Source organism: Pungitius pungitius, chromosome 13 (assembly GCF_949316345.1).
Source record: "Pungitius pungitius chromosome 13, fPunPun2.1, whole genome shotgun sequence".
Classification (NCBI taxonomy): Eukaryota; Metazoa; Chordata; class Actinopteri; order Perciformes; family Gasterosteidae; genus Pungitius; species Pungitius pungitius.
This window is the reverse complement of record NC_084912.1, coordinates 11,139,195-11,151,891: the sequence shown is the minus strand read 5'-3', so window position 1 is coordinate 11,151,891 and position 12,697 is coordinate 11,139,195. Positions and strand designations below refer to the sequence as shown.

Here is a 12,697-nt window from a genome sequence, read left to right as displayed (position 1 = left end):
TTATCTATCACACTCGTTATAGATTTGGTAATGGCAGAGTGTTTTAATCACGTATCAGTATGTAATTAAATTCAAAGTGACGTTACGAAAGTTTTCGAGTGTAAAAAAACATAAAAACTGAGCCTTTCGGAGTGTCGTTGTGTTTTCTTTCTGTCTCTATGTGTGCCTGTCTGATTATCGCTCCATCCATCCATCCAGCTCCTTTCCTCTTCTGGGCCTTCTGTCGCTAGGCGGCGCACTGTTTACACAGCTCACCACTTTTCTATTTCCTGAACTCTGACCTCTGAGCTTGACGGCGTCGGATCCCGTTCGAAGGAGCTTTTTAGAAAACGAATGCACGCCTTCAGATGAATGTCCGCAGAGGCTGTTGGATTAGTTTAGCAGCAGCCACACTCTCAGTAAAACGATTTTGCAGACGCAGCGGCTGCTGTCACGTGTTGTCACGTGTTATATGACCCGCATGTGTTACTCGGTGTCGGGATTTGTTGTGCTACAAGCTAGTTAGCTGTTAGCCGGCTAGCTAGCAAGCTACCTTGCTAGCAGGCTGTTCCCACTGACAGCGCTAATTTAAAAAAAAAACGCGTCGCTGTCAAGTCGGAATAACATCCGGCTTTAGAAATTAGCGTAAATCAGATGAGCGTTCGCCAGGACTCAAGCGCGTCCCTCCGGGGACCATGTTTTCCACTTGAGTTTCACAAAGTAACGGAACTATCCGCCCGTTAAGTGATACATGTGAACCAGCTAGCCCGAGTTGGCCGGCTCGCAGCGACCCGTCTCCACCGTCCACGTCCGAAGGAGCCGGCGGGTGGAGGGCGTCCTCCGGCGAGCTAACTGTTCTCCCATCAGCTAGCCCGGGCTGTAGTGACGACACCCTTTTCCTTCTGACAAAAGTTTGTGTCTACGGCATTAACGACAATGGCGAACGTTACGGACCTGCAAACGAAATACAGCAAGCTGGCGCAGGAGTACTCAAAGGTAAAAAGAAAAGAAAGAAAACGTGCAGGTGTTCTCCCGTTTAATGTGCACGCTGTTGCATGTGTTACAGTTAGTTATTAAGTGTTAAGTTACTGACCAGGGGGGAACTCTGACGCATCGGCGACCTTTATTGTATTTGATTAATCGCCGTGCACCTGTACTCTAATGATATATAATAAACATTTACTCACAGTGGAGTGCGACTCACAATGGAGTCTAAAACACGCAGAGCTGTGATAAAATATGTCCTATATTCATGATCTAATATTTTAAAGCGCCTTTGATTCAACTCTGTGAGGTTATTTTTTACTGTTAAATTCTATTTCCTTAGTCTGACGCGTGTTTTTATTCTAAACTATAAAAAATTCTATTCACATACACTACAAACAATTGAACATGACTCTTTGAAATTGGGACAGGACACAACACTGCCGTGTTTAATGAAATGCACATGGTAGAGTAATACCTGAATGTGCACTGATTTGATATCAGATGTTTCAGGATAATGATAATGGTGTCATGTTTAAGCTTGAGTGTGTCTTAATGATGTTTGTGCCATTTGTTTCTGTGTCAGCTGACCACAGGGTGCTGTTTCCTGTTCAACTCTGATCTCCCTGTTAGCCAAGCACCATAATCTGCTGAGGAAGTGCTGACTAAGTAGCTGTCGCACATACGGCCATTATGCTTTATTAAGTCTGACTTTATAGGCCATTAGCCATTCTTTTTTTTAATTTTTATTTTGTGTTATGCGAAACTGGCTGAATAATCTGAAACCTCACACAAGCATGTGCCAGGGAGTTTCTGTGTAGAAATGAATGTTCAGATGCCCCATATAAATGAGTATTTATTATTATATTATTTATTTATATGAAAACTTCTGTTGCTTCTCAATGTTGACAACTTGTAACATTGTATTTTGAAGTTAAGTCTCATCCTGTTTTATTTTTCTTACAGCTCCGTGCCCAGAACCAGGTTCTGAAAAAGGCAGTTGTGGATGAACAGGCCAACTCTGCCTCATTTAAGGTAAAGTGGCATAGAAAGCAGAAATAACAAAACACGATCCACAGCTGTTGTGTTCACTATTACTCCAGATAGAGGCTTAATAAATCAGCCACAACGATGATGCTTTGAGAATTTCAGATCATATTTTGAACTGAGATCCATCATCAGGTTTGCCGTGTAAATGAATGAAAGTATTGTTGATAACCAAGTTTTCACATTTGCTAAACAAACCCACATAATCTTACATGTACTTATTGCAATGTTGCTACTCTTATTGACGTTGCACAAACTAATTTCTGCCCTATTTCTCACAAACCTTTTTAAATATATATATACTCTGCAGTGTTCAATATTGTGAAAATAAAGTCAATCAAATTTTTTAAACCCTTGCTGCTGCCTTGTCCACAGCCTTTGGCTCTGCCTCTTTTTTTGCCAGATGGACCATATAAGGCCAGCTGAACCCAGAAGCTTCTCAACTGTTGTTTTGGGTTGTTTGACTTGGTGTCCTGATCAGTACACTCAGCATGAACGCAGTATATTTAAAAGAGTCACAATTCAGGCTGGCACTTTGCAACGCCACACAGCTTAGGACTAAATTGACTCCAACCTACAGGCACAGAGATCCTCCACCAGGGTCCGGACAAACACTCACAAAGTGTCATTAGAGGTTTTGGTTAGTTGTTGCAAATTAAAACTGAAAATATTATCTGAAAAAATGAAATACCCTGTCAAATGTCGTCATGACACAAATTGCCTTGAAGTTTTGAGGTAGCGATTTGCTCAATGTGCCGATTGCTGAGAAGGAATGTACAGCAAGTTGATGCTTTTGTCATTATCCTCCTCAGGAGCAGCTTAAGCAGAGGGACCAGAGCCTAAGGAAGCAGGAGCAGGAGATGGACAGTCTCAGCTTCAGGAACCAACAGCTGGCCAAAAGGGTGGAGCTGCTTCAAGAGGAGCTAGCTGTCCGTGAAGCCAAGGGCAAAAAGGGGAAGGTGATCATGAGGGGAAATAAGGGAGCGGCCAATCAGTTGGTTCGAGGGAACTGCGTGTACTCACATAGATATGACATGTAAAACTAGTAATTATGAAATTCTAAAACTCTAATGATTGCCATTAAACCCTATTAAAATTAAGTTAGTTATCCCCTATTTCATCTTTGCCTCCCCCAGAGCAAAGCAGACTCTCCGTCGCAGCATGAGACTCAGAGTGTTTTTGACGAGGATCTGCAGAAAAAGATAGAAGAAAATGAGCGACTTCATATCCAAGTAAGGAGCAGCGTTGTGTTTAAACTTTAGATTGTCTCTCTCAGGGTCCTGTATATTTGTTTAATGTAGTGGTGGGGCCATGCCATTGATGGGTGTATTTTCTGCTGTCCACGCATTAGTTCTACGAAGCAGACGAGCACCACAGGAAGCAGGAGGCTGAGCTGACGACACGACTACAGGATCTGGAAAAAGACTCCGAGCAACACCGGGCTGTTGTGGATGGCCTCACCGCCAAATACATGGAAACCATTGAGCGTCTGCAGAGTGACAAGGCCCGTTTAGAGGTGAGGATGAAGAGGAGGAGGACGAAGTATGCTATGGTTTTGCAAGTTTTAATTAAGTTAATTATAATATGTGTATTTGTTTTGTCTTCTGACAGGTGAAAACTCAGACTCTGGAGAGGGAAGCTAAGGAGTGCAGAATGCGAACAGAAGAGTGGTACATCCTCTTTTATTCTCTGTTTGAAAATGATTTAATTCACCAATATGTTGTCAGAAAACCATAATGGTGATTTGCACATAGTATACATTCCTCGTGTAGTTTTAGATTGCATGGATGCATGCAAAACAAACACTACATCAGTGTTAAAAAGCTATGTGACAATTGCATACCAGCGTTCTCAAATTCATATAACTGTGTTGTGATTAATTGGAGTATACAGTTGACATAATGCATGTCTAGACTAGTTGTAATACTCAAAACCTATTCAAATAGATTAACTCCTTTGTTCCTCTTGTGCTGCAGTCAGCAGCAGGTGAGACGCTGCCAGTCGGAGCTGAATATACACGTGAAACAAAGCAGCAGTGTTATCCAGGAAAAAGTGCCCTTCAATGACACCAGTGAGTATCCGTGAGCTCATCCATTTGAGGACAGTTATGTTTTTCTAGGAGTTCATGTACCAAACTGTAATGTTGCCGGCTAGGAGGCAAGAGGCTAAACCATTTAAGCTCTATTTGTTGAGTTAATATAGTTTGGTGCAGACTGAGGATTGGCTCTGGTTTGACTGCGTTTCTCTTCTGCCCTGCAGAATTTGCTGCCTACAACAGCCTAAATGTGCCGCCACACAATCGAAGGCACCAGGTGAGTGAGAAGACAAAGCCAATTTTATAAATTGGTGCGTAGTGCACACGCACTTCTTTTTCCCAGCCGTTATTGGAATTGTACTCATTTCTTTCTTTGCATAATACATTTAGCAGTTTCTCAGTCTAATTTTGGATTCAAGGATTCTTACAAAAATGTTCAGTTATTCTCCGACATTAGTAATAAACGTGCTAGATAGTGGCTGCAATGATGGATTATTCTTTTGAAGAATACTCAATACTTATCACTTAATTAAAGTATTCTATAATCTGGTATTGCTTCATAGAAGGCGACTGCTGTTGATAACCGTCCATGTTTATGGACACCGTTTGGAACTCTGTATTTCAACAATGTGTGACCGCCGTAGATTATGTTTTGTGTAGATTTTTTTACCAGACAATGCCATTCAAATTACCATCAATTAAATAAATAGTCATTAAAAACACATACATATAAATTTGTTTAAAAATGACTTAAATTATGAATTAGTTAACAAAATAGTTGCAGTTGATTTCCTTTTGATTCAATTCAACTCATCAATGAACCACTGATGTGTTAGGAAGAAGTACATCTGATACCACATGTCACAGTCAATCAGTTGACCCAGGTGAATCTCTTCACAGGCGGTTCTCAAATGCAGTGTTGGATTGTTTTTGTGTTTTCAGCTTAAAGCCCGGGACGTGGCAGGTCAGGCCCTGAGCTTTATTCAGGACCTGGTGGCTGCTCTGTTAAACTTCCACTCGTACACAGAGCAGAGAGTGCACATATATCCCCTGGACTCGTCCATAGAGCCCATCTCCCCTCTAAACCAGAAGGTGAGGCCACCAACTTTAGGAATACGGACTGCTTCACCCACAACACCTTTACGCCAACCAGAACGACTATTAAACACATGGGCCTCTCTCTACCTAGTTTTCTCAGTACCTACATGAGAATGCAGCCTATGTGCGCCCCCTGGAGGAAGGCTTTCTACAGTTGCACCAAAGCATCACAGAGGACACCGTGACCGTGCTGGTGAGTGGTCTCTGTACAGGGACTTTGTTGGGGGGGGGGGGGGCTGTTCATAATGCTGACAGCCAACCATGTGTTTTTATCTTCTCCAATTGAAGGAGACTGTGGTCAAGCTGAAGAGCTTTGCTGATAATTTCGCCTCGTACACCAGCTTTCTGCAAAAGATTCTTCCTTACCAGCTGAAAAGGTGTGTGTGTGTGTGTGTGTGTGTGTGTGTGTGTGTGTGTGTGTGTGTGTGTGTGTGTGTGTGTGTGTGTGTGTGTGTGTGTGTGTGTGTGTGTGTGTGTGTGTGTGTGGGGGGGGGAGGGGGGGTGGCAGGGGGTTGTGTAAAAATGTGAGAGTAAGGTGTTATCGATCTTCTCCTCTCTGTTCAGCCTGGAAGAAGAATGCAACGCACCTCTTGGTACAGCTGCCCTTACTGCCAAAAACCAGGAGCTGCAGAGAGACATGGAGAGAGTGACTTCTGTCTTTGAGAAGCTGCAGAGCTACATTAAGCTTTTGGCCTTACCCAGTAGGTGCACTTTGAAAATACATTCCACATGTCATGTGTTCTTATAGTTGTTATATAAACAGCTATAGATGTAGATCGCAAAGGGAATATCAATTGAGCAAAGGATTATCTGTTTCTGTGGTTTTTGCTTACTGTGGCATGTCAGCAGTGCACTTTACCCAGACCTGCTGAACCTTTTTATATAATTCTGCCTGAATGCTTTTTCCATCATCACAGTTGATGAGAAATGTGACATAAAAAATCATGAATAAAAAGAGGATAGTGGCTTATTATAATGGAAAGAACAGGTGCTCCTGCTGTGAAGTGAACCGATATGTTTCTTTCACAAATGTCTCAGGTGTTCGGCAGAATGCAGTGCCACAGAGCAGCACCTCAGCTGTCTTCACCCAGCTGGCGGCCGGCCTACACAGCCTTCACGATGCCATTAAAGGTGAACAGGACGACAAGCACCGTTTTTGTTTTTTTATTATATTTAAAAAAAAAAAAATCTGCAGCCATTTACACCCACTTGGATGCAGCACGATTCCCGAAGATATCCACCTTGCTGGTGGTGTCATTCAAAAGTGTTCATAACATAAATAATAATACGCACCAGCTTATACTTTAAAGTGCAAATAATCACCATCTACTACACTGAGATGTTAAATGGAAGTATAATGTAGTGCTCTCTGGCAGAGGAGAGACACATTAGCTGAGTGGAAACGTATTTACATAATGAGGACCTTTGTCTTGGTACTTGTGGAGACAGTGATTGGTGTTAAATATACATTGAGGAGATATACAGGCAAACCATATGAGATGCAATCGCTTGCACACCTCGCGGTAAAAGTCGGACAAATGTAATGTCTATCTGGTGAAGCTAAAGAAGAAGGCTGTAAATGCTGTATTTCTCCCCCCCCCTGTGTCTAGAGATGTCCAAGCACTATAACCAGAAGGCCAGCTTGGAGCAGGAGCTCCCCACCACCACCCAGAAGCTCTGCACCACTACAGAGTGCCTGCTGGGCTCTTTGGGTTCTCTGACCAGCAGCACTGGCAAGGTATGGCCAACAGGGGGCAGGCCGCAGCCAGGTTTATTTTTCCCTTCAGCGAATGTTCAGTAGACACATGCTATTTGGTTGATGTGAAAGCACAAAAGCTTAATGGCAACTATCGGTGAAATTTCACTGTAATTGGTCGTTTTGCCACCACAGAATGACCGGACTCAGGTGGGCAGCCGTTAAATGTTCAAAGGTACCGTCGATCTCACAGTTTATACAGCTGCTCCCCAGTTGAACCAATGGGGGGGGAAAACATTTGTCTTTGTGAATCAAGTGAAGCGTTGGCCGTGGTGTGTCTGCTGACGGGAAGCACAGTGCAGCGGGTTGTGCTGCTGAATAACACGCCGGCACGTGACATGTGACGCGAGCTGCATTTCGAGAGCAATCGTCTATGTAGCCTGTACCGTTGCTCAGACACATTCACAATTCAAGGCCAAAACGAATGTCGAGTATCTGTATTGAGACATGTGGGCATAAATATTTTTTCTTTAAATAAGTAGGCCGCCTGCATCTATGTGATTGAGACATTATGTCATGTGTTGTTGCAGATTGCCACTTTCTTCAGCAACAACTTGGACTTCTTCACGTCACCAGGCTACAGTCCAAGGGGCTGCACAGTAGCACTCAACCCCTTGCAAGCAGAGAGTATGCTGGCAAACAAAAAGAAAGCAGCTGCCTACATCCATGCTATCAAACAGGTCAGTATGTGCTTCACTCGCCTGATTATTTATGTGTGTGACCAAGCCTTTGCAGTGGAAGCCCCCTTTGGAATATTGTGCCAATTGAGATTAGAATGCCGACCGCTGTAACAGCTTTGGGATTTTCTGCCACCTTTGACCTCTGTAGAGACGGGCAGAGATTGATATTGGGACCGTCGCACCTTGCTGTAGCAAAAGGAGAGATCTTTCTGAAAGGATCAGAAACGGTAGCGCCTTTGGCCACAGAGACCGACCAGAATCCACACAAAAAAAATAGTTCCTCGTTGTAGCTTTAAGTATAGTGCTGTATGAGAGAAGTTCATTACAAATATGTTATTTATAAAGACAGTTTTGTTCTTTTTTTCAGGACAGGCCGCAGTCTGTTCCATACGGAGACGCCCTGTCAAACCGTCGTATTCTCACCAGCTCCACTGAGAGCAGAGAAGGTCTCACCCAGCAGGTATGACTCTCTGCTCAAATTGTCTTACTCGAAACCATATTTTGTTGGTTTAAAGCTCATGAATTTAAATATTCTTCTCAATCATTTTTTTCAAATAGACACTGAGTGTTATGTGGTCAATACGGCTATGTATGAATCCTTGTGGCAGCCAGGTTTGGTTGCCTTAGAAACAGTAATAGAATAGAATGCAGGTTAATCTGAAAATGGCTCCACATGCAATTATGCTTGTTGTGCTGACAGAACGGCAGCAATTAATCGTGACGTCGAAGAGTTGTGCAGAATTCTCAGGACCTCATATATTTTTTTTTTTACAAGGTTTTAGAAATGCCTCACCCCACTGTCCTCTCCTCCCTGCAGGTGCAGCAGAGCCAGGAGAAGATTGCCCGGCTGGAGCAGGAGAAGGAGCACTGGCTCCTGGAGGCCCAGCTGGGGAAGGTGCGCTTGGAAAAGGAGAACCAGCGCATTGCGGACCTGGAAACGCAGCTCGCCGCAGCTTTAGGGGGAAGTCCGAACTGCCAGCCAGCTGCAGCCAGCACGCTTTCTGAGAGCCACGAGGAAGCAGAGAGGGAGCACAAGGCGGCGGGGAAAGAGACAGCGCTGTGCGCCAGCCTGGTACAGTCTCTGTCGCGGTTGCTGTGCTTGTTAGTTTTTGCTTACTGTGGACGTTTTACCGCCTGCGGCTCTGGTGTGTGATTTGTTACAACAAAAGGGAGCATTATCGTTCCTTTCCTGCAGCTCCCACGCAAGTTTTTTTTTTTTTTTTTTTTCTTGATAAAACTCAAATGTGCTTGTGATGAAGAAAAGTGTTGTTTTGATTGAGTCAGTGAAGAGTTTACAGTGCAGTCACGATCCAGGACCAATTAACTCTGTAGCCTCCGCAATACTTCTCCGTAATAACTTGTGTTTTAGCTTTTATCGTCATTGCCTCTTGCATCGAAACATCTGGTATATGACAAAAGTTCCTGACATGTTTTTCTCTCTTTTTTCAGGTTGGCATGTTGTGCACAACACCGACAGTTGACCAAGTGAGTTGTCACGGACTTCGTCCAATTTACATATTTAGACAAAGAAATGTATACTTTCCAGAGGGAGACGAGTCTTATCTGGTTGGATGTTGTGTCTGTTTTGCAGATGGGAGACGAGGAGTCTCGGGAGCAGCTGATAAAGACTCACTACATGGCCAGAGTGGGAGAGCTCACCACGCAGCTCCAGATTTCCGACAGCAAAGCGGTGCATTTTCACTCTGAGGTGAGGCCCTTACTGCCCACCTTGTCAAAGCAAAGAGACGACCTCTTCATCACACACAGCCTCTCTAGCATTGCATGTCACCTGGGACGAGATACGGAAATTCCTAAAACCTCCTCTAAACAGCTAAACACATTTAGTGATCATCAGTCTTGTGTGTGTGTGTGAGATTTTCCCTGCTTCTTTATTTTGAGGAGGGCAAAGAAACTGAACAGGAGTTGATCTTATTTTCTTTTCTTTCCCATTGGTGGTATGGAAATGCTTTTAAAGTTCTGTTATCAAGTATTGCCTTTTTTTTTTGACTGAGAAACTGACACCATATATTTTTAGCATTCATACCGATGCTTGATCTGAATGATAAAACTACTCTAAGTGGCACCCGGTCGCGTTGTGATTAGCCGGGATGTCAGTCATCAACTTTTTCGATCGTAGCAACAGGAACGCACCTGATCTTGGAGTCAATGTCTGTGGAATTAAACTGTCACTTTTTCACATCTTTGGCACGGTCCTCCTCCGTGAAATTGCCCCCTTAATTTCAGCCTTTGGAAACTATATAATAAGTATGCTAAACATGCAGTCGCTACCTTTCTCTTTTCCCCTTCCTAGTGTCGAGCTTTGGCCAAGAGATTAGCCATTTCAGAAAAATCCCGGGAGGCCCTGAGCGAGGAGGTCAGACTGGCTAATCAAAACATCACACGACTGCAGGTAAAAGGCAAACCCATTACCAAAGAACCTCCTGACCAAGTACAGCCCGCAGCTTCCCCCTCCGACTCGCAGGAGAATCTCATGTTCGCTGTGGTGTCTCGTGCAGGACGAGCTGACTACGACGAAGAGGAGCTACGAAGACCAGCTCAGCATGATGAGCGACCACCTGTGCAGCATGAATGAGACTTTGAGCAAGCAGAGAGAGGAAATCGACACGCTCAAACTGGGCAGCAAGGTACAGCTTTTCCTGTCCTTGCTTTTTATCCTTTCAATTCAAGCTTCATGGTCTGTTTTGTTTTTCAGCAGTGACATGCTCTTGGCCGCCCATATAAATAAATTTAAACTCATTGTAGAGTGGTGATTTAAAAAATAAACAATAAATAAAAAAGGGGTAAAATGAGCTAGTGGCTTCACTGAGTGTGAAGGATCACTTGAGGTTTAGCAGTGAAATGTGAAGAAGAGTCTGTCAGTTGTGAGGTGTTGGTCAGCAGCGGTGTTGTGGTCGCCTTCGGGCCTGATTGGAAAAGCACCTGCTGGAAGCATCTGAACTAGTCGTTAAGTTGAGGCAGCAGAAGCGGAGGGGCCCGCGTTCAGTGAGCAAGTTCCTGCTTGCGAGCTCGCAGGTGGCCGTGTGCAGGGAGGTTGCGGGACGGAACACGTTTGTGAGTCAAAGGTTGTCATTTTGTGTGGAAGGCGAGAGACCAGCTCCAGCACGTTTTTGAGGCTGCACATCAACGCGTTACAGATCTTAGAAAATTATTCCCATGTTTAGTTCTTATCACAAACTGATCTTCAATGTTCTCTCCTTTTTTCTATGTTTTTTTTTTCAGGGAAATGCAAAAAAGAACAAAGGTCGCTAAAGCTGCCCTTTCTCCTCTGGCTCCATTTTGGCACCACAGAGAGCATCTTGAGAAAATGATCTGGTCACCAAAGCACAGGGCGGCAATGAATTCTTGAGGAGGCTTGAACATGTTTGACTGGAGAAGCCCCCAAGCCCCTCCCCCCACCTCCCTTTTTCTTCTCATCGTTAAAACGCCACGATTTGGAACAAATGCTTTTTGAAACTATACAAGAAGCTGCTGCGTGACCTTTTGGCCTCAGCAGAGTGGGAGAGAAACAACTTGCCCCTAAAGGGACAGAGGAAGATGGACGGTGGGAACAGTCGCTGTTGGCAACGCTCACTGAAGTCAAGACTTGAAGACCAAACCCTGTTGAGCTGCGTTTGTACTTCTGCTCTAAATGTACGTGTAAAAGAAAATAACTGTGTTCCTACTGCCTATCAGAGTATATGTTGGCGTGTGTGCGCAGGGTTGTCTCATCGGGGCTTCACAACACGTGATTGATGATTTAAGATTTACCCGTTGACATTTTATAATTAAATAAACCAAATTTCAGATTATTTGCGCAAGTGGTTTCAAGAGCCTGTATGTCTACACAGAGCATAACAGCCCTTACAACACATGCATATAACATAAGCTTCTGTAAAGAAGAGCTTTAAAACGGGAATGAACAAGTAACAAGTTTGAATTCATTCCTCATTTTGGAAAATATTAGTCTTGTGAGATTGGAAAGGTAAGAATAAATGTCTGACTTGAAGCTCTGCTTAACTGTGTTTACCTAGACAAGAAGCTGAGGATGGACAAGTCAGAGCTTGTGAAATGGTTTCTGTCTCTGTGAATTCGTAACAATAGTCGTTATCACCAAAGTGTCGATGTGCACTAAGAAGCCTGGTGTTGTAATATGTATGCACAAAAAGGGTAAATGTGAAATACAAATTTCAAATCGTGATATAATTGTACTGTATAATTTCTGAAAATATATATAAATCTATTGTACAAAAGAATTAATTCAGAGGTTACACATTATTTTCTACAAAAAAAATTGAAAACTGAGTTTTAATTTTTCTCATGTAAGGTCAGACAAAAGGCAAGTGTCATTGGAGTTTTTGACCCATAATGCAACTGGTGCTTAGACGGCCTGATGCATGAGTCATGGCAGACTGCTGTTAAAGTTTACAGTAAAGTACAACCTCTTTGCACATAGTGAAAGCAATGAGAATCAGTGGTTATTATGAGCAGGTCCTTTTGATCATAACAGATTTGCCAACAACCCCTCAACTGATTTATTAACACTTGTATTCTCACAATGTAACCTCTAAAGCACACATAAAAATAAATGAAAAGCTTGTTCAACGTTTGAAGGCTTCATGTATTTGGATTCTCCTGGTTATTGATGATCCTATTTCTTTTCCTGCTGCGTTTCTGGGAGTTGTCAGAGACTGGGATTTCAAATTGCCTGTAATTTAAAAGAGAAAACCTCCCTGAACACACCCTAACCACTGGGACATGAGGCAGCACCAGCGAACTAGATATCTGAGAACCAATAGATTACTGTTCGATGCCGTCACTTTATTTGGAAGGAAAATCATGTTGTCGTTTTACTTTTATTCATGACGCTTTCATGAACTCAGAGTTTAAAAATGTAACAACAGCTGTTGGCCAATAATGATGAATGTGATACCAATTTGGTGGTTGGCATGTTTGCAATTCAATAATTGTGAGAACATAATGCAAAAAATGTGCAGTGGTGGAAAAGTGGCCAAAAAATCCAGCTTGAAATATGTACTTTGGCAACCAGGACAGATCTTTTTCTTACAAACAGCATGTCAACAAAAAAGGGACAAACGGATGGTACTACACAAACCCTAT

At 43.2% G+C, this 12,697-nt stretch overlaps 1 protein-coding gene across 1 annotated transcript; it reads left to right on the top strand.

Annotated features, from left to right (window-relative positions):
• The first annotated feature begins 251 nt into the window (after positions 1-251).
• On the top strand, positions 252-12,185 carry ppp1r21 (protein phosphatase 1, regulatory subunit 21). Its single transcript, XM_037465969.2, has 22 exons — positions 252-975; positions 1,930-1,998; positions 2,823-2,969; positions 3,147-3,242; positions 3,362-3,526; positions 3,622-3,680; positions 3,987-4,081; positions 4,270-4,322; positions 4,988-5,137; positions 5,235-5,336; positions 5,432-5,520; positions 5,708-5,844; positions 6,182-6,274; positions 6,754-6,881; positions 7,430-7,579; positions 7,947-8,039; positions 8,397-8,651; positions 9,029-9,064; positions 9,171-9,287; positions 9,891-9,989; positions 10,096-10,224; positions 10,820-12,185. The coding sequence occupies exons 1-22, from the start codon at positions 916-918 to the stop codon at positions 10,847-10,849; spliced, it is 2,352 nt and encodes a 783-aa protein (XP_037321866.2). The 5' UTR covers positions 252-915; the 3' UTR covers positions 10,850-12,185.
• The last annotated feature ends 512 nt before the right edge of the window (positions 12,186-12,697 follow it).